The 24,671-nt window shown below is 44.9% G+C and overlaps 1 protein-coding gene and 1 long non-coding RNA gene across 12 annotated transcripts in view; one reads left to right on the top strand and one right to left on the bottom strand.

Moving 5' to 3' along the window:
- The window catches only part of LOC138764176 (voltage-dependent L-type calcium channel subunit alpha-1D-like), a 427,400-nt gene that overhangs the window by 391,995 nt on the left and 10,734 nt on the right, over nt 1–24,671 (top strand). For 10 of the 11 annotated variants that reach the window (XM_069939715.1, XM_069939725.1, XM_069939713.1 and 7 more), the window contains 3 exons: nt 11,811–11,960; nt 16,180–16,346; nt 17,031–17,152. In XM_069939715.1, coding sequence (XP_069795816.1) covers nt 11,811–11,960; nt 16,180–16,346; nt 17,031–17,152 — 439 coding nt within the window. Of the gene's footprint in view, nt 1–11,810; nt 11,961–16,179; nt 16,347–17,030; nt 17,153–24,671 lie in introns of those variants that run through there. The other variant, XM_069939719.1, reaches the window with a different exon arrangement.
- LOC138764178 (uncharacterized) lies at nt 18,733–22,619 on the bottom strand. Its single transcript, XR_011358037.1, has 2 exons — nt 21,419–22,619; nt 18,733–19,601 (listed from the first exon to the last, which is right to left on the bottom strand). It is a non-coding gene; the product is annotated as an uncharacterized lncRNA (long non-coding RNA).

Genomic DNA, 24,671 nt, shown 5'->3' with positions numbered 1-24,671 from the left:
GGTGTGTGAGTGGAAGGAAAAAGGTTGAAAACCACTGGTCTAAAACAAGTGTGCTTTCTTTAAGCAAGGGTATCTACAAGGGGATGAGGGAAGAGTTAGCCAGGGTAAATTGGGAACACAGGCTATATGGATGGACAGTTTGAGGAACAATGAAGGATTTTCAGAGATTTTTCACGGTGTTCAACAAAAATATATTCCAGTTTAAAATAAAAGACAATAAGGGTTGGGACAGCCAGCCTTGGATAACTAAGGAGATCAAGGAAAGCATCAAACTAAGGGCTTGTGTGCTCAAAGTCACCAAGAGCAGAGGGAATCCAAAAGACTGGGAAACATTTGAGAAGCCACGAAGAAGCACGAAGTGAGCAATAAAGAAAGGGAAGGTAGCCTCTGAGAAAAGATTTGCACAAAATATAAAAATGGACAGAAAGTTTTTATAATTATATCAAGCGCATAAAGGGGCTAAAGTGAAGGTTGGTCCCTTGGATGTTGAAAAGGGAGAATTGATATTGGATAATGAGGAAATGGCTGAGGCTTTGAATTACTATTTTGTGTTGGTTTTTTATCCAGTCGGATAAAAAGGCGGAGGACACGTCAAATATGCCAAAGACAGATGTTATAGATGTGATGGGAGATGAGGACTTGGATGTTAAAGCTATCACTAAAGAGGTTGTACTTGGAAAATTTGAGGATCTAACAATAGATAAGTCCCCTAGTCCTGGTGGAATCCATTCCAAGGTACTGAAAGAAATGACAGAAGTTATACTCAAGGCTTTGGTGATAATTTACCAAAATTTTCTGGACTCTGGGCTGGTCCCAGTGGATTGAAAGATAGTGAATGTCACAGCACTATTCAAAAAAGGATGTCGGCAAAAGGCAGGGAACTATAGGCTGGTTAGTTTAAGATCTGTGGTTTGGAAAATGCTTGAAGCTATCATTAAAGAAAGAATAGTGAGGCGTCTGGAGTGAAAAGGATCCATCAGGCAGACGCAGCGTGGATTCAGCAAAAGCATCTCCAGTTTGACAAATTTTCTGGAGTTCTTTGAGGATTTAATGAGCACAGTAGATAGAGAGAGCAGGTGAACATTGTTTACCTGGATTTTCAGAAAGTGTTCGATAAAATGCCACATAAAACATTCATGAAATTGAGGGTGATATACTAGTATGGATAGAGGATTTGTTAACCAATAGAAATCAGAGAGTTGGTGTACAGAGGTTTTTCTTGTTGGCAATCAGTGGTGAGCGGGGTGCCGCAGGGGTCGGTGGTCATAGTATAAATAAACGATCTGGAAGAGGGCACAGTGCAGTGTACCTAAATTTGCTGATGACACTAAATTGATTGGAAAAGCAAATTGTACAGAGGTTACGGAGAGTCTGAAGAGAGATACTGATAGGTTAAGTGAGTCGGCAAGGGCCTGACAGATGAAGTACAATGTCGGCAAGTGTGAGACTATCCACTTTGGAACGAAGAATGGAAATCAGAATATTATTTAAATGGTAAGCGATTGCAGCATGCTGCTATGCAGAAGGACTTGGAAGTGCTCGTGCATGAATAGCAAAAGGTTGTTTTATAGGTATACCAGGCTATCAAAAAGGCAAATGCAATGTTAGTCTTCTTATCGAGAGGGATTAAATTTAACATCAGGGAGGTTATGATGCAACTGTACAAAATATTGGTGAGCCACATGTAGAGTACTGCATGCAGTTCTGGCTTCCTTATTTGAGGAAGGATGTACTGGCTTTGGAGGCGGTGCAGAAGAGGTTCACCAGGTTGATTCTGTGGATGAAAAGATTAGCCTATGAGAAGAATCTGAGTCATGTGGGACTGGACTTGCTGGAATTGAGGAGAGGGGATTTTATAGAAACATAAAATTATGAATGGCATAGATAAGATTGAGGTAGGTAAGTTGTTTCCATTGGTAGGGGAGACCAGAACTAGGGGACATAGGCTCAAGATTCAGGGCAGTAAATTGGGCTGAGATGAGGAGGAACTGCTTTTCCCAAAGGGTGGTGAATTTGTGGAATTCGCTGCCCATTGAAGCAGAGGAAGCTAACTCAGTAAATATATTTAAGACATGGTTGGATAGATTTCTACATAATAGGAGAATTAAGGGATATTTGGAAAAGGCAGATCGATGGAGATGAGCCAACAACCGTCAGATCACTCATGATCACATTGAATGGCGGAGCAGGTTCGACAGGCTGGATGGCCAACTCCTGTACCAATTTATTTTGTTCTTGTGTTCAGCCCTGGTCCTTCTATGTGAAGGAACCACAATCATCACTACTTGTGGTGGACTTGCTGCACTATAATGAATCTTTGCATCAATTCATATTCTGTTGTAGGCTGTCTATTGTTATTAAACTAATTGTGAATGGAATTAATATCTGGAAGCATCAATAGATGGTCTCACTCATTGCAATGTAGATAAAATAGCAGAATCTTTCCCCTGAAAATTCCAGGTGGGATATCCTGGAATGTGCTCAGATCTCTGCAATCAATTTTGACCAGAAACTCAGAGGGATCAATCATAAAGTAATATAGATTCAAGAGCAGGTCAGAGGGTTGGTAGATAGCAATGTGACTGTCCATCTTTCCACAATCTACAAGGTGAGAATGAGTGAGATAATTGAATACTTACCAATTCAGCTAAATAAGTATTTATTGAATACTAAATTCAGCCTCAATATCCCTCAAGGAACTTGACATCATCCAAGACAAAGCACAAAGATTTACTTCAGTGTATACAATCTTGCCCTGCAGCTACTCTTCTCAGCTGTTCTGACAACTCCCATCATGGTCACTGCTACCACCAGGAAAGACACACATGGTGGTGCATGGTAACACCACCACTTTAACATTCCCCTCTGAGCCCAACAATCCTGATTGGGAAACTTTGCTGTTCCTTCTTCCTCACTGGGTTCAAACCCGGAAACTCACTGCTCCACTCCACAGCAATGTGGGAGTACCTTTACCAGAAAGATTCAAACACAGAAACTCACTGCTCCGCTCCACAGCATTGTAGGAGTACCTTTACGAGAAGGACTGCAATTCAAGAGGGAGGTCACTGCCACCTACTTGAAGAAATCGAGAATGGCCAATAAATGCTGACCACCCAGATACTATAAAATCAATAAAGATATCCTATTACTTGCTATTTTTTTTGGAAATTGTGTTCTTGATCAAATATGTGGTTGACCGCTGAAACACCACTTTTTGATGTTCAGCATGTATGTAGGTGTACTGAGTGCAGCGTCTCAGGGACCATGTTAAGGAACTGGAGCTGCAGCTCGATGACCTCACTTTGGTCAGGGAGAGTGAGGCTGTCATAGCCAGGTGGTCACATCAGGGCTACAGGAGGAGGATCAGTGGGTTACAGTTAGGAGAGGGAAAGGGACAAGACAGATACAAAGAAAGATTGAGTAGACTGGGTCTTTATTCATTGATGTATAGAAGATTGAGGGGGGATTTGATAGAGGTATTTAAAATTATGAGGGGGATAGTTAGAGTAGATGTGAATAGGCTTTTCCCCTTGAGAGTAGGTGAAATTGGAATGATGGGTCGTAAGTTAAGGGTTAGGGGGCAAAAGTTTAGAAGTATCATGAGAGAGAGCTTCTTCACTCAGAGAGTGGTGGCTGAGTGGAATGACCTTCCAGAAGAGGTGGTTGTAGCAGGGTCAATTTTGTCATTTAAGAGAAAGTTGGATAAGTGTATGGATGTGAGGGGATTGGAGGGTGATGGACAGGGAGCAGGTAGGCGGGACTAGAAGAGATCACTTAAATCGGTGTGGACGAGAGGGGCTGAGATGGCCGGTTTCCATACTGTAATTTGTTATATGGTTATATTTCAGTCAGTATCTGGCACTAAAGTAGCCTGGCACTGAACCTAAAATTCCAAAATACACTCCCTTTGTAACTAGACAGAAAGGTAACGCATTATGATAAGATGTAATTCAGCTGCTTTGTTTGCCGCTCGTATTTTTATGTTATAGGCTTGTTTTGGTTTATCTTCATTATTCATATTTTTAAATGAAAATAATAATTTAAAAAATCCTGAATGGTATTTTCATTACTATTAATTCACACCAATAAATGCAACACAAAGTCATATAATCAACCATAAGTTACAAAATTTGTGGCGGCGATAGAGAGGATCATTCCTGGAAATTATAGGCCCTTGAGCCTGATGTCAGTCATAAGTAAATTATTGGAAAATGTTCTAAGAGATCGGATATACAAGTATTTGGAGAGCCATGAACTGATTAGGGATGGTCAACATGACTTTACACATGGTAGGTCGTTTAACCAATCTGAGCTTTTTGAGATTACCAGGAATGTTGATGAAGGAAATGGTGTGGATATTATCTACATGGAATTTAGTCAGGCCTTTGAAAAGGTCCCACATGGGAGATTAGTCAGGAAAGTTCAGAAGCTCGATGTTCATGGTGAAGTTGTGAACTGGATTCAACATTGGCTCTACGGGAGAAATTAGAGAGTGGTGATGAATGATTGCTTCTCAGACTGGAGGCCTGTGACTAGTGGTGTGCCCCAGGCATCAGTGCTGGGACCATTGCTGTTTGTCATCTATATCAATAACCTGGATATGTGGTAAATTGGATCACCAAGTTTGCAGATGACACTAAGATTGGAGGTGTTGTGGAAACCGAGGAAGGCTTTCAACGTTTGCAGAGGGATCTGGACTAGCTGGAAAAATGGGGTGAAAAATGGCAGATGAAATTTAATGCAGACAAGTGTGAGGTGTTGCCTTTTGGAAGGACAAATCAAGAAAGGGCATTCATGATAAATGGTAGGGCACTGAGAGGTGTGGTAGAACAGAGGGATCTGTAAATATAGATACGTAATTCCCTCAAAGTGGCATCACAGGGGATAGGGTTGCAAAGAGAGCTTTTGACATATTGGCCTTCAATAAATCAAAGTATTGAGAATAGGATTTGGGATGTCTTGGTGAGGTTTTTATAAGGCATTGGTGAGCCCAAATTTGGAATTTTGTGTGAAGTTTTGGTCACCTAACTAGAAGAAAGATATCAGTAAGATTAAAAGGGTGCAGAGAAGATTTACTAGGATGTTGCCTGGACTTCAGGATCTGAGTTACTGGGAAAGGTTAAACAGGTCAGGACTTTATTCCCTGGAGCATAGAAGAATGAGGGGAGATTTGATGGAGGAATTTAAAATTAAGAGGGGGATAGAGAGTGTAAATGTGGGTAGGCTTTTTCCACTGAGGGTAGGTGAGATACAAACCAGAGACATGGGTTAAAGGAGAAAGGGATAAAGTTTAGAGGGAACATGAGGGGGAACCTTTTCCACACAGAGTGGTGGAGTGTGGAATGAGCTGCCAGCTGAAGAGGTGAATGCGTGCTCAATTTTGACATTTAAGAATAATTTGGACAAGTACTTGGATGGGAGAGGAATGGAGGGATACGGACTGGGTGCAGGTCAGTGCGACTTGGCAGAAAAGTAGTTTGCCACAGACTAGAAAGGCCAAAGGGCCTGTTTCAGTACAGTAATTTTCTATGGTTCGATGTGAAAGTCTGAAAATTGCTGTCAGGACAATCACTGAGTCCAGTCAAAATTGTGCAGTACATGGCACTTTTAAAAACCACTTGACCTTGTGTGACGCCAATTGAATGCCATTTTAAAACGACTGCTTGACTCTTCTTGTTGATTGTGTATTTTGTTGCTATGAGTGTAATACATATTTTCCATGGAAATCTGTTTATTGATATTTGAAGGTGGATTTGTAGTCTTGAGAGTCACCTCATGCATTCTGCTAATTTTGCACATTTAAAATGGCCTTGGCTGGCCTCCAGTTATGTAGAGAAAATGGCATTTGATTTTTTTGCAGCCATTTCATGGCTTCAAGAATTGCTTTTAGTCCTCCCAATGCTAGTAATTTCAGTTTTGTCTAAGCACAGCAAATTCCAAGGTATTACATTTGGCAACTGAAAGAGCATTGGCCTGTGCAAAATATTATTATATCAGTTGGTTTAAAATGAATCAAAAGCTCATGCTAATCCTGGCAGCCTTATTTACTGTAATTATGAGGTCATTTTAGTATGATTGCAGATTTTAAATTGTTATCCAATGACAGCCTGATATTTGGTAGCTATTCATTACATTCCATTAAAGGTCAGGCTTGCACTTAAAATCACAACAGGCATTATACATCTTTCCATTTGGAGGATCAATTTTTGATGTTACATTATAATTTTACCATTTTAAAAGCCTATTCGGTCAAAATGGTAAATTACGCATGAATTTGAACAGGTGGTGATAGATAATATGCTGGCTTTTGATGCAAGTAGATTGAAGGACAAGAACAAGTTCATGTCGAGGATGTGTTGAGTCTTGCTGAGACCATGCATCTTTATCAGGTGCATGTTTACTATGTTCATTTTAGATCTTCCGCATAAATGCATGATATAATTCCTTTGGGAGGTGGTGAAATATAAAATTATTAGTTAATCAGAGGTTCAGGCAGTGGTTAAATTATTGCTGTAGTCTGCCATCGGCTTTGAAAAATTAGTTCAAATCTCTTCAAAGCACCATTGTTGGACTTTAATTATTTAATAAGCTATCTGTAATGGTTACTTGAAAGCTAATAGTTTTCCATTAGAAACCCATCAGTTATTAATGTTTGGGCAAAGAATAAAATGACTGAATCATGAGGTCCAGAAATTGTCCAATCTGGTGTAATATTGAACTGTTCATAAGGTATTTGAATCTATAAGATTGAGAACCCATCTAAATTGAAATATTAAAGATTCTGAAAGGTGTTGACAAGTGTTGATGCTGAGAATCTGATTCCTCAAAATGGAGAGATTGGAACCAATGTTCATTGTCTAATCTCAAGGTAAAGTGTTGGCCATTCAGCCCAAAAGTGAGGAGACATCTTTTTTCTCAAATAACTATGTATAATTGAAATTATATATGGCTTTTGGAGTCCAGTCATCGATTATATTCAAGCTTAAGAATAACAGACTTGGCCAGAGAGCCAAGCATTTTGGTGGGAAACAGAACAATTTCTCAAAATGTGGATCTGCCTTTATTTTCTATTATTTTTGTAAGATCAGTATTGTTTTTGAGCAGAAAAGTTAGTGAAATTTCTGTATTTCCTTAACTTTTTTTCCTGAAAACTTTCTGAACCTGAATACATTCTTATTAAACTAATATTAGGTATATTTCCTAATATCTCCATATTCTTTGTATCATTCATCTTTAACATATACAGTATTTACTTTCTTGACAAAATATGTTAATCTGTGGGGGCACACCACTAGGCAGGCGAACCGGCCCCGTTTGTAATCTACATGGCGGGGCAGCCGGCCAAAATGGCGCCATTGGAGGTTTCCCCTTCATCTCAGCACAGGGCTCAGAAGCCCATGCTGGGGACCACGTGATGCCCGGGTGACGTCAGCACCCCTCAGCGCGGTTCTCAGCCAGGTCCGGCTGGGAGTATGTCCAGCCCAACAGCCTGCAATAAATCAGTTCTGCTCACTGAGCTCAACCTGTCTAGTTGTGTGTTCTTTCAGTAGCCGTGTAGCTGCCTCTACAATTGGTAACCCCGACTGGTTCAAATGGGATCAGTGATATACCCGTCAAGCTGCCTGAATTCTGGGTTCAGGAGCCGGAGACCTGGTTTGGCCATGCGAAGGCTCAGTTTCACCTCCGCCAGATTTCATCCGACACGACCAAATTCTATCATGTGGTCACCGCCCTGGACCAGGCCACTGCCAAACGCGTGCTGCACCTCGTTCAGCACCCACCCACTGAAGACAAATACGAGACCATCAAGCGAGTGCTCACCGGATCCCTCGGACTATCCAGGCGCCAGTGTGCCGCTCAGATGCTGCACCTCGACGTCCTGGGGGACAGGTCCCCAATGGAGCTGGTGGACGAGATACTCGCACTCATGGGTGATCACACTACCTGGCCACTCTTCGAACACATTTTCCTTGACCATCTGCCTGAGGACATCTGACTGTTACTGGCCCAAGAGAGCTTTACTGACCCGAGGAAGGTCACTCAGAAGGCCCAAGAGCTATGGCTTGAGCGATTCCTGGAGGGCTTGGTGGTCCAGCAGGTCACGAGGCACGTGCATGACCGTGACAAGCCCGCCCCTTGTGCTGCGGTAGAACATCCGGCCCCTGCAGGGGCCACTAAGAGCATAGCCAAAGGCATGGCATCCGCTCAAGGCCTCTGCTTCTACCACCGGCATCCACTCAAGGCCTCTGCTTCTACCACCAGCGCTGGGGAGCCAAGGCTCGTAAGTGTCATCAGCCCTACTCATTCCAGGGAAACGAGCAGGCTGGCCGCTGTTAATGGCTGCAGTGGCTGGCCAAGGACAGCGCCTCCTCTACCTGCGGGACTCAGTCAGCGACCGGCGGTTCCTCCTCGACACTGGGGCCCATATCAGCGTCATCCCGGCCACAGCCATGGAGTCTAGGAATCGACCTCGAGGACCTCCTCTCCGTGTGGCCAACACAAGAGAGATCCGGACGTATGGAGACAAGACAGTCCACTTCCAGATCGGCCGACGAAAGTTATCGTGGAAGTTCACTGTCTCGTCCCTTACGACTGCCATCCTGGGTGCCGAATTCCTCCTCACCCATGGGCTTCTGGTGGACATTCAGGGTAAGCGCCTGGTGGATGTCCGTACTTTCCAGGCTGTTCTCCTCGACGTCTCCCGCACAGAGCAGCTGCAGATGGCCATGATCAGCACACCTAGAGATGAGTTCCAGCGAATCCTGGATGAGTTTCCGACCCTCCTCAAGCCACAGTTCTCCACTGCCTCGCCGCGCCATGGGGTGTTCCACCACATCCCTACCCAGGGCCCACCAGTTCATGCCAAGGCATGCCGGCTCCCACCTGACAAGTTCTAGGTGGCAAAGGAGAAGTTTTCGCATCTGTTGGAGCTGGGAATCATTCAGTGGTCCAACAGCCCATGGGCCTCATCGCTCCACCTGGTCCTGAAAGCGTCCAGCGGCTGGCACCCCTGCAGAGACTATCGACGGCTCAATGAGGTGACAGTTCCTGACTATTACCTCATCCCTCACATCCAGGACTTTACAGCGAACTTGCATGGTGCGGGGGTTTTCTCCAAGGTTGATCTGGTGCGCGGGTATCACCAAATCCTGGTGCACCCTAAGGACATTCCCAAGATGGCCATTATCACCCCCTTCGGCTTGTTCAAATTCCTTCGCATGCCATTCGGACTCAAGAACGCCGCTCAGACCTTCCAGCGCCTCATGGACTCAGTGGGCAGGGACCTGGATTTTGTCTTCATTTACTTAGACGACATCCTTGTTGCCAGCAGGGATCGAGCGCAACACAAGGCCCACCTGCAGATCTGCTTCTCCCAGCTGGGTGACCGGCTTCACCATCAACCCAGCCAAATGCCAGTTTGGGAAACAGTCCATGCAGTTCCTGGGCCATACCATCATGGCCGAGGGAGCCATGCCCGCCGCTACGAAGGTCACCGCTATCAAGGAATTCCCACGTCCAGACAATCTCAAGGGGCTGGAGGAGTTTGCGGGTATGGTCAACTTCTACAACCAATTCATCCCAGGAGCTGCGCGCATCATGCAGCCGCTATTCGCCTTCATCGCAGCCAAGCACAAAATGCTCACCTGGACCCCAGAGGCCTGCAGCGCATTCGAGGCGACCAAGGATGCCCTCGCGAAGGCTACCATGCTCGCTCACCCACACACCAACCAGCATATGGCGCTTTCCATCGATGCCTCTGCCACACCGTTGGCAAAATCCTGGAGCAGCAGGTGAATGGTTAATGGAAGCCGCTGGCATTCTTCAGCCGGCTTCACCGCCCACCAGAGCGCAAGTATAGTGCTTTTGACCATGAGTTACCTGGCAGTGCGGCATTTCCGCTATTTCTTGGAGGGGATGACTTCTACAATCTTCACTGACCACAAACCCCTCATCCAGGCACTCGCGATGGCGAAGGACCCCTGGTCGGCCCGCCAGCAGCATCATCTCTCCTTCGTGTTGGAGTTTACCACCGACATTTGGCACAAGGCGGGGAAGGACATCGTGGTCGCCAATGCATTCTCATGACCGACCATCTGCGTGCTGACGTCTGACCTCGACTTTGACCAGCTCACCCGGGACCAGAAGTCCGACGAGGAGACGCGAGCCTTCAGGACTCCCACCACAGGTCTCTGGTACCGGGACCTCCCAACTCCGAGCAGCGGAAGCACCGTCCTGTACGATGTCTCCATGGGCAGCCTGCAGCCAGTGGTTCCCCAGCAGTGGCGCATACAAGTCTTCCATCGCACCCATCCACCAGGTCCACAGTCCGGATGGTGGCAGACTGGCTTGTCTGGCACAGGCTGCAGAAGCAGATCGCGGGCTGAGCCAGAACATGCACCCATTGCCAGATGTCCAAGGTACATAGGCACACCAGGGCACCCATGCAAGAGTTCAAGCACGTCCGGGAATGGTTCAGCCACATTCACGTGGCCATAGTCAGGCCCTTACCTGTTTCCCAGGGCAACCATTACCTGTTCACAGTGGTAGATCGCACCACTCATTGGCCCGAGGCGATCCCGATGCCGGTCACCTCCATGGACTCCTGCTCCCGAGCGCTGTTGCATGGTTGGTCACCCAGTTCGGCGTTCTGAATCACCTCACCAGCGATCAGGGCGCCCAGTTCACCTCTGCACTCTGGGCACAGCTTGCCAACAGGTTGGGGATCGAGCTACACCGCACCATGGCCTATCACCTGCAGGCCAATGGGCTGGTCGAGCGCCTGCACCGCCACCTTAAGTCTGCACCGCCTCACCGGTCCCGACTGGGTGGATGAACTGCCTTGGGTGCTCCTGGGCATCCGCTCCACGCCCAAGGAGGATCTGTAGGCATCATCAGCTGAGCTGGTCTATGGCGCACTGCTGGAATTTCCTGGTGAGTTCAACACACTTCACAACCCCCAGCGGTTGCCACATGAACTGCTTCCCCACCTACGAGCCCGCTTGGACTCCTTCACACCCCCACCGCCGCCCAGACATAGCACACAGCCATCTCACATCCCCAGCAAGCTGCTTTCTGCAGAGTACGTATTTATTCAGCGGGGCCTGCACGCGGCACCTCTGCAGAGACCTTACGAGGGGCAATACAAGGTTGTCCAGCTTTCAGGGTCTACGTTCACGCTGGACATCGGCAGCAGGCAGGAACTGTTTATTGTGGACAGGCTGAAGCCAGCGCACCTCGATCCCACCGAACCAGTGATTGTGGTTCAGTCCAAGAAACGAGGCCGCCCAGCTAAAAAGGACATTGGCGCTGGTTCTCGGGTGGGGGGGGGTTAGTGGCGGCACACCACTAGGCAGGCGAACCAGCCCCGCTTGTAATCCACGCGGCGAAGCTGCCAGCCAAAATGGCACCGTTGGGGGTTTCCCCTTCTTCTCAGCAAAGGTTTCAAAAGTACGCACTGGGGACCACGTGACGCCCGGGTGACGTCAGTGCCCCTCAGCCAGGTCTGGGCTAGAAGAACAAGTCCAGCCCAGCAGCCTGCAATAAATCAGTTCTGCTCACTGAGCTCAACCAGTCTGGTTGTGTGTTCTTTCAGTAGCAGTATAGCTACCGCTACAAATCATTGTTTTATTAAAGTTTAAATAGATAATTATTTTATACACATTTTGTTTTGAGTATATATAACATACAATCACCTTTTCCCCCATTAATGTATTCTAATCGCAAGGCATTTTGCATTAATAAATTGTGCCTGTCTATATCTGTCTATTTTTAGTAGACTATTAAATAAAATACATCTTGATTTTCTGTAGATCAGATTCTGGTGATGACTGTCGACCCACTATTTGTCATGAGGAAACAAGACCAGATGATTGGTTTGAGGAAGAGCAATATTCAGGAGATCAGGAATATTACAGTGGGGAGGAGTATTATGAAGAGGACAATATACCATCAGTGGATAAGTAAGATATTATCTACTTTGCAAATTAACAATGGATAAAGTTTAATTTTCAACATGAGTTCAATCTCATTTTCGGCTACACATAAAAACCTGAGCAGTTATTCCTTCAATAGTGTGACATATGTGAATGTTAAATTAAGCAAAGTGTTACCAAACACATCCAGTTTTTAATACCTTATTAGGAATAAAAGAATATTACTGCTTTAGTCATACTTCTTTTTGGAGGTGGTATGTTTTATGCTGATTTTATTGTGCGCATTACACCAGCTTAGCAGTGGAGCAGCCTGTACCCAATCCAAATTTTATTAGGCTATTTTTCAAGATTTAACACATAATGTTTAAGCCCATTACATCTTAGTAAAAGTCCCTATGCCGAGTAGGAGCTCTTCTACATAAATAATTCCCAATGTGTATTTGATCTATGCTTTAACTTATTTTAGCTTTAAAATATTGTCCCAAACTTTGCTACACTCATTGGATATGAAGACAGTATGAATTAAGATAAGTGCAATGCTGTTACAGTAGCAGTGACCCTGGTTCAAATCTGGCATTGTGGGTCAGCATGGGTTTCTTCCAGGTGCTCTCGTTTCCTTCCATCCTCAAATCATATGGGATTTGTAAGTAAATTGGAATATTTAGGCAGCTGGTCTAAATTTGAAAATACTAATTTCAAGAATTGCTTTCGCATCATCAAACCTGAGCGTCCCAAGCTTGCTAACAAATGCTGAACACAAAGGAGAGTTAAATGGTGGAACCCAATCCTAATTCAGGATGGGATGTGGGGTTTCAGAAGAGATTTGCATAGGGTCTGTGGCCCCGTTGATTCTTTCTTTGGCTTGGCTTCGCGGACGAAGATTTATGGAGGGGGTAAAAAAAGTCCACGTCAGCTGCAGGCTCGTTTGTGGCTGACCAGTCCGATGCGGGACAGGCAGACACGATTGCAGCGGTTGCAAGGGAAAATTGGTTGGTTGGGGTTGGGTGTTGGGTTTTTCCTCCTTTGCCTTTTGTCAGTGAGGTGGGCTCTGCGGTCTTCTTCAAAGGAGGCTGCTGCCCGCCAAACTGTGAGGCGCCAAGATGCACGGTTTGAGGCGTTATCAGCCCACTGGCGGTGGTCAATGTGGCAGGCACCAAGAGATTTCTTTAGGCAGTCCTTGTACCTTTTCTTTGGTGCACCTCTGTCACGGTGGCCAGTGGAGAGCTCGCCATATAATACGATCTTGGGAAGGCGATGGTCCTCCATTCTGGAGACGTGACCCATCCAGCGCAGCTGGATCTTCAGCAGCGTGGACTCGATGCTGTCGACCTCTGCCATCTCGAGTACCTCGACGTTAGGGGTGTGAGCGCTCCAATGGATGTTGAGGATGGAGCGGAGACAACGCTGGTGGAAGCGTTCTAGGAGCCGTAGGTGGTGCCGGTAGAGGACCCATGATTCGGAGCCGAACAGGAGTGTGGGTATGACAACGGCTCTGTATACGCTTATCTTTGTGAGGTTTTTCAGTTGGTTGTTTTTCCAGACTCTTTTGTGTAGTCTTCCAAAGGCGCTATTTGCCTTGGCGAGTCTGTTGTCTATCTCATTGTCGATCCTTGCATCTGATGAAATGGTGCAGCCGAGATAGGTAAACTGGTTGACCGTTTTGAGTTTTGTGTGCCCGATGGAGATGTGGGGGGGCTGGTAGTCATGGTGGGGAGCTGGCTGATGGAGGACCTCAGTTTTCTTCAGGCTGACTTCCAGGCCAAACATTTTGGCAGTTTCCGCAAAGCAGGACGTCAAGCGCTGAAGAGCTGGCTCTGAATGGGCAACTAAAGCGGCATCATCTGCAAAGAGTAGTTCACGGACAAGTTTCTCTTGTGTCTTGGTGTGAGCTTGCAGGCGCCTCAGATTGAAGAGACTGCCATCCGTGCGGTACAAGGTTGTCATCCTGGGCGACTTCAACGCTCGTGTCGGCAAAGACTCAGAAACCTGGCCAGGAATCCTGGGCAAGCATGGCGTCGGCAAGTGCAACGCACGGCCCCGTTGATTACAATGTTAATAATTGGGCTATGGATAAAAAAGCAAAGTGGAAGACAATTTCCTTTCTTTTAATGGTTCAGTTTATTGATGTGCTTTTAAAAATTAAAGCTACCTATTTAAAATAAAGAAAAATTTAAGGAATATTATTTACTTAATTCTTAATTGTATTAAATGGTTCTTAATATCAGAAATAATTTTATAATCATTTAACAATTACAGTACAGAAACAGGCCATCTCTCCCCCTCTAGTCCCACTTACCTGCTCTCTGTCCATAACCCTCCAATCCCCTCATATCCATGCACTTATCCAACCAACAAAATTGACCATGCTGCAACCATCTCTTCCAGAAGGTCATTCCAATCAGCCACCACTCTCTGAGTGAAGAAGATCTCTCTCACGTCACTTCTACTTTTTCCCCAAATCCTTTACTTATGAGGTTCCAATCTCACCTGCCCTCAAGGAGAAGGGCCTATTCACATCAACTCTATTCCCCTCATAATTTTATATACCTTTATCAAATCCCCCCCCCCCCTCAAACTTCTACGCTCCAATGGATAAAGACCCAGTCTACTCAATCTTTCTCTGTATTCTAGATACTGCAATCCAGGTAACATTTTAGTAAATCTTCTCTGCACCCTCTCTACCTTACTGATATCCTTCCTATAATTTTGGGACCAGAATTACACACAGTATTCCAAATTTGGCCTCACCAATGCCTTGAACAGTCTCAGCATCACCTCCCAGCTCCTACATTCTATGCTTTGATTTATAAAGGCCAGCATACCAAAAGCCTTCTTTACCTCTCTATCCACAAGAGATTCCACTTTCAAGGATCTCTCTGTTCCTCTCCATTCCTCAATGCCCTCCCCTTCACTACATATGTCCTGTTTTGATTATTCTTCCCAAAATGAAGCACCTCACACTTATCGATATTAAACTCCATTTGCCATCTTTCAGCCCACTCATCTAAGCAGTCCAAATTTTTCTGCAGTCCCCGAAAACCATCTTCACTATCCCCCTATTTTTGTATCATCCACATATTTACTAACCCAATTTAACACTCCATCATCCAAATCATTAATGTAAATGACAAACAACAAGGGACCCTACACCAATCCCTGAGGCACACCGCTCGTCACCAGCCTCCATCCTGACAGACAGTTGTCCACCATCTCTGGCATCTACCTTCTAACCATCGTTGAACCCATCTGTCTATCTCAACCTTAACACCTAGTGCCTGAACCTTCCTTACCAACTTTCCATGTGGAAACTTATCGAAGGCCTTACTGAAATCTATATAGACTACATCTACTACTCTACCCTCATCAACCTTCCTCGTCACCTCCTCAAAAAATTCAACAAAATTTGTCAAATATGACTTTCCCTGCACAAACCCATGATGGGTGCCCCTAATCAGTCCCTGCCCCTCTAGGTACTTATACATATTATCTTTAAGAATATTTTCCATTTGTTTACCGACCTCCGATGTCAAACTTACTGGCCTATAATTGCTGGGCCTTCACCTGGAGCCCCTTTTAAACAGAAGAACCATGTTTGCCACATGCCAATCCTGCGGCACCACGCCCCCCTCCAGTGACTGTTGAAAAATCACTGTCAGAGCTTCCGCTATTTCCTCCCTGACTTCCCTCAAGGTCCTGGGGAAAATCCTGTCGGGACCTGGAGACTTAGCCACCTTTAATACGCCTCAAAAGTTCTAACAGCCCCTCTTTCCTAATCCCTACATTTTCCATAATGACCACTTTTGCTTCTCTTATCCTACAAAATTCCATATCCTTTTCCCTAGTGAATACCGAAGAGAAGAACTCATTCAATATCTACTCCATCTTATTTGGCTCTGCACACAGTTGTCCGCTCTGATTCTCTAAGGGACCAATTTTATCCATCACTCTCCTTGTGCTACTTACATATTTGTAAAAACCCTTTGGATTTAATTTCATCCCTGTTCACTATAGCCACCTCGTACTTTCTTTTCGCTTTCCTAATTTCTTTCTTAAGCTTCTTTTTACAATCCATGTATTTTAAATCTTTAATTTTTCACAGTACATAATGCTGGGTGCAGGACTTACCCTGCAGAGCTGGTAATACTGTTGTGGGGAAACTGCTCTGCCCTTTCATTTTTAATGTTGGCCCTATTACATTCTGTAAAACATCTCATCATATTTTCTTCCATTCTTATGTACCACAAAGACAAATCCATAGAGACTATCAGAATCAAATTCAAAATTATGATGTGGATTTTGAAAGGCCAAAGGGCTATCATCGCCCCTGTGCTTCTTATGAAGACGATGAGTCTCATTATTACATTGAATCCCGGCGTTCACCTCGGCGACGGTTGCTTCCACCAACACCAACAGGTGAATAATTTCAATCATCGAACCAGGAATATTTTGGGATTTTTGTGGATATATGTGTAACTTTTATTTATTCATTGGAGTCTAAAGTTTTCAAAATATATCTTTACCCAATCAATTGTCTGCATATATAGTAAATTAGCTCATAAGAAATGATTATTTCTTCTGACATGTGAAAGATTCTTATATTTAGAAGCTATTTATTTCTCTCATGCATAATGAATGGATTCAAATCAGGGAAGATTTCAGAACTGAGTCCTAGAACAGCTGAATGTTTTGTGGGGTGAGATCTAGGATGTAGCTCTTCAAGTATTTGTGAAATTCGCCATCGAGGTGACATGGGTTATTAATGACTTCGATGCAGATGGCCAGTAAGTTAAAGGAGGCAGCCTCAGGAAGAATCTGTGGTGAAAAGCTCAGCTCACAGTTGTGCACAAACTGTTTTGAACTTGTACTTCATTAACCTCTGTAACAGTGCAGACTGAACAATGTTAGACAGACACGGTTACTGAAAAGAATTTGACTTCACATTGCTGGAATTGTAGCAAATTTCATGTTCATATACAACCTAATTCACAAAATGAATAACATTTTGATCTGGATGAAAATACCCAAAATGAACATCTTTTTATTTTATAAAACTTTTTTTTAAAAACACTGACGTTTAACTAAAATTTGTTTCAACAGCAAATCGGAGACCTTCATTCAACTTTGAGTGTCTACGCAGGCAAAGTAGCCAGGATGACATCTCTCTGTCTCCTATTTTCCAACAGCGAACTGCTCTGCCACTACATTTAATGCAACACCAGGTGAATATCCTGCCTTTAGCATATTTATTGAAATTTTATCTGATAGAAATATAATCCAACTCGATATAGTAATTTAACAAAGGATGTTTTTCAAAAGATGATACAGTAATTAAAAAATATACCACTTCTGAAAAATTCTTCAAAATATCACCAAGTTTCCTGCAATGAGATACAGGGGTAAGTTTAGCTTAGCCACACAGGCTAACAACATCCCATGTATGATAGATGAACATAACCAGTACCTTGAGCACTTCTGGATTTGGCCATTGTTCCTATTCCAGGTAACTTTCTGACCAACTACCGATAAAAGAAATGTGTCTATTGATGTGTATACATTTTGGGTGAGCATTGTATAACAGTGTTGGCGATGATTTGCTTACTGTCCACATCATGAATTAAAAACTGATCACTTAGGTCAGATGGCAGCAAGAAGAATTTATAGTTACATAATCAATTTGTGATCATAAACCAAAATAAAAAGGTGGTGCTGCCCGAACTGCTGTAAAGGCAGCACTGCCCTTCATGGGATGCAAGAGAGTGGAGACACAGCACAGCTTTGAAGGGTTTAATTGCCCGGTCCTCATGCCGGCAGCTCTGTACAGGCTTTAAACAGCCTGTTAAAGGGGCCAATAGTATTTGAAAGCACAATCCTGAAACTGTGGAGGATTGTGCCTCCAGTATAGGCGATGGCACCTATACTTGGCAACAACCACGAGGGGTTGCAGACTCCGGGGGAAGCAGAGGACAGGCACAGGGCACCAGAAACAGGGAGAATATCCTCTGATGAGAAGCAGAGGAGACTACCCTGAATGATGGTCACAACTGTGGACAAGTGAGGGGCTCAGCAGCTGAGGGACCCACGGAGCCTGGAGGCAGCTGGACACTGGCTCATGGGAACCAGGTACTGGAACTGGGATTCAAGAAGAGCTCCTGAAAGGCCTCAGGAGCTGAAGGTTTCCTGATTGTGTTGGTGGATTAGATCGAGAGCTTGGGTTGTCAATGAGTCAAGTGAGTGTCTGTGCACTGCAGATGCTGTGGGAGTGTTGGAGGTGAATCAGTGGACGCTCAGTGACTCCGAAGGGTTGACAACACGAAAGGGTTACAGCAGGCAGAAGGCAACTTAATTTAATATTACTTTCCTGAATTATCATTTCTTTCTTCTGTTAATTTTTTAAAAAAGCAATATTGAATGAGTTATATTAGATTCTGTGTGGTGTTTGCCATTGCACTGTTAGAAGTCTACGCTAATGATCCAGAGATGCCTACCATGGCAGATGGAAAATTTAAATTATGAAATCTAATACAAGTAACAATAACCCAAAAATAACCAAATTGTTGTCAAAATCTACCTGGCGTACCAATATTTGTCTAGGAATGAAATCTGATGACCTTAACCATCTAGTTCTTTGAATATTCTTGGTGCTTAATTGCCTCCTCAATTTAGGGGAAAGTGCAGAGGTCCAGAGTCTGTGAAAGAAAGCATACTAAAAGTTGAGAACAAATCTGCTCCTCTACAGAGGAGCAGAAAATCTATCTGTTTACTGAAGTGCCAGTTAATGAAATAGACAAAGGCGATGTGGTCAAACAATAATCATGGCTTTTATTAGCAGAAACTAATGGTTCCATAATGAAAGACAATGGGTCCATACACAGTTATACCCAAAGGGGAGTGTCTTTAATGGTAGAGATAATACACGCCCAATGTCAGTAAAGCTAGGCTAAACACGGGGAAGACTGATAGCGCAGCAAAGATTCCCCACAGTCTCCCCCTGGCAGAAGAAAGGTTAAAATCAAAGGGACAGCTGCTAGGTAAAATTTTAGCAGCAGGCAATTTACAGCAAGCACAATACATTAATAAAATATAAATGGCATTTGAGAATTCACTGACAGCCAAAACCAGGCCAGTATCTAGCAGAGCAATCAGAAAATAATGAGATGTTTATGAATACTGGAGCCTCTCGGGTTGTTTACGGATACGAGTGGACTTTCTAATTGGAACAGGTGCCGGCATGGCAACCTTGGGAGCTGACGGTGTTGATGCATCTCCCTGGTCTATAGTTTGAGAATTGAGAATGTTGGACTTCTGGACCCACTCCAGAATCGCCAGTGTGAGGCAGTGGGGCCTCAGCATGGCCATTTAAATGCTTGCCTAGTAAGCATTCTGGGGGGTGGGGGGGTGGGGGGAAGAGTCCAACCTCTCAGGATCACTTCCAACCTCTCAGGATCACTTCAAGTTGGGGCTTGAGGAAGGGTTGAACCAGGTGGGGCCCGATCTCTTAGGGGTACAGTGTCCGTGCTCCCTTCTGGGAATTTAACGTGGGCATAATTGGGGTTAGTGTGCAGTAGCTGAACTGGTTGGACAAAAGGGTCCGTTTTATGTGTCCGAGCGTGGCTCTTCAGCAGTACGGTTCTGGGCTCAGATAGCCAGTCCATCACAGTTCCTGATTTCCTAGGAAAGGCAAACATACATTCATGAGGTGTTTATTTGTTTCAATACACAGTAAAGACCGAATAGATTGTAGTGCCTCAGGCAGCACCTCTTGCCACTGGGCAACAGGGTAACCATGTGTCTAACGTGAGGTTAACAGGCTTCCAAACTGTGGCATTATCCCTTTTGACCTGCCCATTGCCCTGTGGGTTGTAGCTCGTGGTGTGGCTGGTGGCAATCTCCTTGTGTAAAAGGGCTTGGCGCAATTCAGCACTCATGAATGCTGAGCCTCTGTCTGTATGAATGTAACTGGGAAAACCAAAAATACTGAAAATTCTGTCAAGTGCCTTAATGACAGACACCGTTGAGATGTCAGAGCATGGTATCGCGAAGGGAAACCTTAAATATTCGTCGAATACAGTAAGGAAAAATACATTGTTGTTGGAAGGTAACAGCCCTTTAAAATCTAAGCTGATCCTCTCAAAAGGCCGTGTTGCCTTAATGAGAATGGTCTTCGGAGCTTTAAAGTACTGTGGTTTGCATTCTGCGCAAACAGGACAGCTTTTAGTCAGTTTTCTGACTTCTTCTAGGGAGTAAGGAAGGTTGTTACCCCTTATGTAGTGGTAGAATCTTGTGACCCTCTGGGAGTCTGCTGTGGATCTCCATTAGTCCCTCAAGCTGAGCACGGCAGCAGCTCGTGACAATGTGTCATTTAACCTGCCAGGTCTGTACAAGATCTCATAATTGTAAGTTGAGAGTTCTATTCACCAGCAAAAGATTCCAAAACATCTTTTAAGGGCTTTTGCTGAGTCTGGGGGTGGTAACTTCTTAAGGCAAGCCATTCTTTCAGGATCGGGGTGGATTTCGCCCTTGCGAACAATGTAGCCCAGAATGGGTAGCTCTGTTGCTTTGAAAACACATTTGCCCTCGTTGAATGTAAGGTCGAGTTCTTTAGGTGTTGCTAGGAATTTTTTTTAAGTTGCTATTAGTGTTGTCTGGGTCTTCCCACAGATAGTGACATTTTCCAGATAGGGAAACATTTTAATGATCTTATCAATCTCCCTCTGAAATACTGATACACCGTTAGTGACTCCTTTTAAACTGGTATAACCCCCCCCAATCAGCCTCAAAGGCCGTATAAGGTAGTTCCCTTTTTTTAGTGGGGATTTGGTGGTAAGCTGCCTTGAGGTCGATAGTCAAGTACACCCTGTATTGTGCTATCTGATTAATCATTTCATTGGTGCATGGCAGGGGGTAGGCATCCAAGTTAGTGTCATGGTTGATTGTCTGGCTGTAGTCAATAGCCACTCGTTTATTAGTGTGATTTTTCACAACTACGGACTCTTACTGGGTTCAATCACTCCCGCTTTAAGCAATCTCCGAGTCTCAGCTTTGATAAACTCACGATCCACTTTGCTGAAAGAATGGCTCTTAGTGGCAATTGGTCAACACTCAGGAGACAGATTACTGAACAGGGAGGGAGCGAGCTTTGATCTTTAGTGTGGACAGACCACAGTAACTAGTGCAGGGGATGGTAAGTGTGGGTAGTGGCCCATCGAAATTTAACACTACACTTTTCATCTGAGATTTAATATCCAACCCCAGTAACACAGGAGTACAGAGATCAGACATTACAAAAAGCCAAACATCAGCAAGGCAATGTCCCTGCAAGTTCAAAGAAACTTTACACTTATCCCATACAGTTTTTGTAAGTTCACTACAAGCCATCGATATCTTTCAGTTTGCTGGATATCTCCGCAAATTTAAGGCTTTGGCGACCTTCTCATGGATGTCGCTGTCAGTACTCCCTGAGTCTATTAAGCAATCGAGAGTCTTACCATTCATAGTCGACCGTTCCAGTCCACAACAACCCCTAAGCTTTACAGTCAATTGAGCTATCACAGGGGAACTTTGTGTTGATCTCATCTCGCCGTCACTTTAAGTCAATTCAGCTGGCTCGTCTGAAGATTCCTTCTTTTCACAGTTGTCTTCCATTCCCACAGCTCCAGGATGAATTTTCTTGGCGCTTCTCTTCTTCTTCTTCTTATCAGTGGGAGTATTTATCGCCCTACACGCTTTAGCAAAGTGGTCGAGTTTCCCACAATAGCTGCAGATAGCAAATCGAGCCAGGCACTTCTGATTGGGAAGCCAGCTCTTATCACAGAAGTGCATTTGCCACTTCCTTCGGGGTTCCAGCGCTCTTGGATGCTTCCCTTTCGGTTTCTAGCACTTCACTGGCCCACATGAAATGCTAGTGACTGCCCGGTTATAGGTTAGGGGCTCCATCTCTAGCAGCCTCTGACGGATGAAACTGGAGTCGATTCCGTTGACAAAAGCATCCAGCTTCAAGGCATTGCGGTTTTGTTGCACAATGACTGCCCTGACATCAAATTCGTTTGCCAGCGAGTTGAGGGCTAGTGCATAGGCAGCATCACTTTTCCCGTGTTTCTGGCATCTAGTCAGCAACTGGTGTTGAGCAAGCACCACATTCCGGAGCCAGAGTTGTAGCTCCTTGCGTTACGGCAAAAGGGACCTCATCCAGCAGGAAATTCAGGTGGCCCCACTGTATCACCTCATCGACCACGTTGTTTTGAGCCATGTAGTAATCGAAACAAGCAATCCAGTGGTTTAAGATTTCTCTAGCCCTCGGGGCAGACTGGTTGATTATCAGCTGTAGTGCTGCATCCATTTCTGCTAATAAAATTGAAGTAGACAAAGGCGATGTAGTCAAACAATAATTATGGCAGAAACTAATGGTAGAGATAATACATGGCCAATGTCAGTAAAGCAAGGCTAGGCAAGAAGAAGACTGACAGCTCAGCAAAGATTCATCACACTTACAATCATCTCCCAATTAAGGAAAGCAAAGAAACATGGCACTTATGTTTCAAGATCAGCCAGGATCTTGGTGGATGGCAGAACAATTTTGAGATTCTGGAAGCATTGGTACAGATCTGCAGAAGGTCAGGAGTCACAGGATTCCTTCACAGGGTTCTCCTGCCCAGTTCAACAATCGACAGCTCCATAAAAGCTTTAAATGGCTTTTAAAATGCTGCGACTGTGGGGTGTGGGACCAAAATGGTGGCACCTATGTTTGGCAGCACCTTTAAGGGGTTGCAGACTCCAGGGAAGCAGAAGACTGGCATAGGGCACCAAAAACAGGGAGTCAACCCCAGTGAGAAGAAGCAGAGGAGATGACCCAAGAGACGGTGACTACAGCAGCGGATCAGTGAGGAGCTTTGCAGCTGAAGAACATATAGGCGGCCGGCTGTTGGCGACTTAAGGCGAGGAACCGAACCGGGCTGCTAGTGACTATGGTCAAAGGACTCACATTAGGCTGCTGGGGTCTGGCTGAAGAGGTACTAGGTATTGGAACTAGGATGCCGAGGGCTGTGAAGGATTCCTGATCACGTTGGAGGTTTGGACTCTCGGCTGTGGGAGCACTGGAGGCAAATGCATGTAACTCCGGGGGGACTCTCTTGCTTCTCTTTCTCGGACTGGAAGAGGTGCCCAGCAATTTCTGCTGATGCGAATCTTGTGTAATATTACATCTATTTTATTGCATAACAATAAAAAAAATCTTAAATCTTTTGTTAAATACAGCCTTTCCCCGACATACGTCCAAGTTCCGTTCTGACCTACCAGTGGAATCTCAAAATGGATGAAAGTCGAACACATGTTAGCATGGCCTGTAGTCCCCACACTGATCCAACTTTCTTGTGCTCCCCTGACAGCCCACTATCAGTTCCCACACTGCTCTAACGGCCCCGCACTCCCCCGAGAGCCCAGTGTACCTGTACAACACTTTTTATCCTGAGAACTGAGAGATGCTGTGATGGACACAATGCTGGGATATCGTTTGATGGTCACTATTGTGCGCAGGTAGCCGTTAGCATTCTGGACATACGACCAAGCTTAAATAAAAAGTATGTAAATATAAAATTATTTTTTTTAATTTATACAGTATTTTTTTCAGTCATATGTGCAGACAGTCCTAAGTAGGGGAGAGGTTGTACTAAAGGCTACAGAAGGTGCCTTTTGTGTTTCCTCTCACTCATTGCCAGTATTTCATTTGAAATAAAACAGTCTCTATAAAATAAATTTTTTGCACCTATTCACCAGCCTTTCATCTTTGAAACCTGAGCACGTAAGTTTATATGCATGAGCAATTCTTTTTGCAGAAATATCTATCCATAGGCAATAAATATAGCAGAGATGTAAAACAAACCACAGACAATTACAACCGTCAGTAGTCTATTAGAGTGAGAAGTAAAATTTACTTTTAGTGGTAAATAAAATTGTAGAATTGGCTTTTCTACTCTTCCTCTACCAGTGAGTCAAGAGGGAAGTTGGATGATGGCAGGAAACCTTATTAATTGGTTAGTGAGTGATCCTTGATATTACTTTTAAGTTGTATTCATCTCTTTGGAACAGCCCTTTCAAGCTGCCATGTAAAATGGGGTTAACCGGGCAATTTGCTCAGTTAGTGCCTCATTCATGCGGCAGCCTGAAAGGGTGCAACCCGGTCAGCGTGGTCCTGATTCAAACGGATCCCTAACCTACCTTAGAGATAGTCAGGGAACCCAGTTAAACTTAATTAGGTCACGTCCACCGGTGACTTGAACAGGAAAATGGCTGACCCGGTTACTCCTGTGACATCAGCACTTTGGCGCTAGCGTCTCTGAGGAAACCCCTAGCCTGCCACAAATATGGGGCCTGGAGTGGGTGAGGGCGGAGCCACAATTGGGGGGAGAGAGGTTGCGGAGGGGGTGGGGGGAGTAGAGAGGGGTAGAGGAGCAAGTTCGCTGCTGCTACAGGGGTGAGTGGGGGCTGCAAACTGCTTCTACTGCCAATGCCACTCCGGTTCGCAGTGAAGCTCAACGTTTTGCGGTAGCGGGACGTTGCTCGGGGGAGGGGGGTGTGATTGATGGGGTGAGTTTTGATTGATGGTGGGGGTGGCATCTGATGGGGGAAGAGGGTGACTGAAGGGTGTTGACTGACGACTGATGGGGAGGGGTGGGAGACATACTGATAGTTCCTGTGAGCTTGTGATGCGTCACTTACTACGTCATCACAGGGACAGGATCCCCC

Source organism: Narcine bancroftii, chromosome 5 (genome assembly GCF_036971445.1).
Source record: "Narcine bancroftii isolate sNarBan1 chromosome 5, sNarBan1.hap1, whole genome shotgun sequence".
NCBI classification, from domain to species: domain Eukaryota; kingdom Metazoa; phylum Chordata; class Chondrichthyes; order Torpediniformes; family Narcinidae; genus Narcine; species Narcine bancroftii.
Note: the sequence above shows the minus strand (reverse complement) of the source record. Positions and strands in the feature narration are given on the sequence as shown.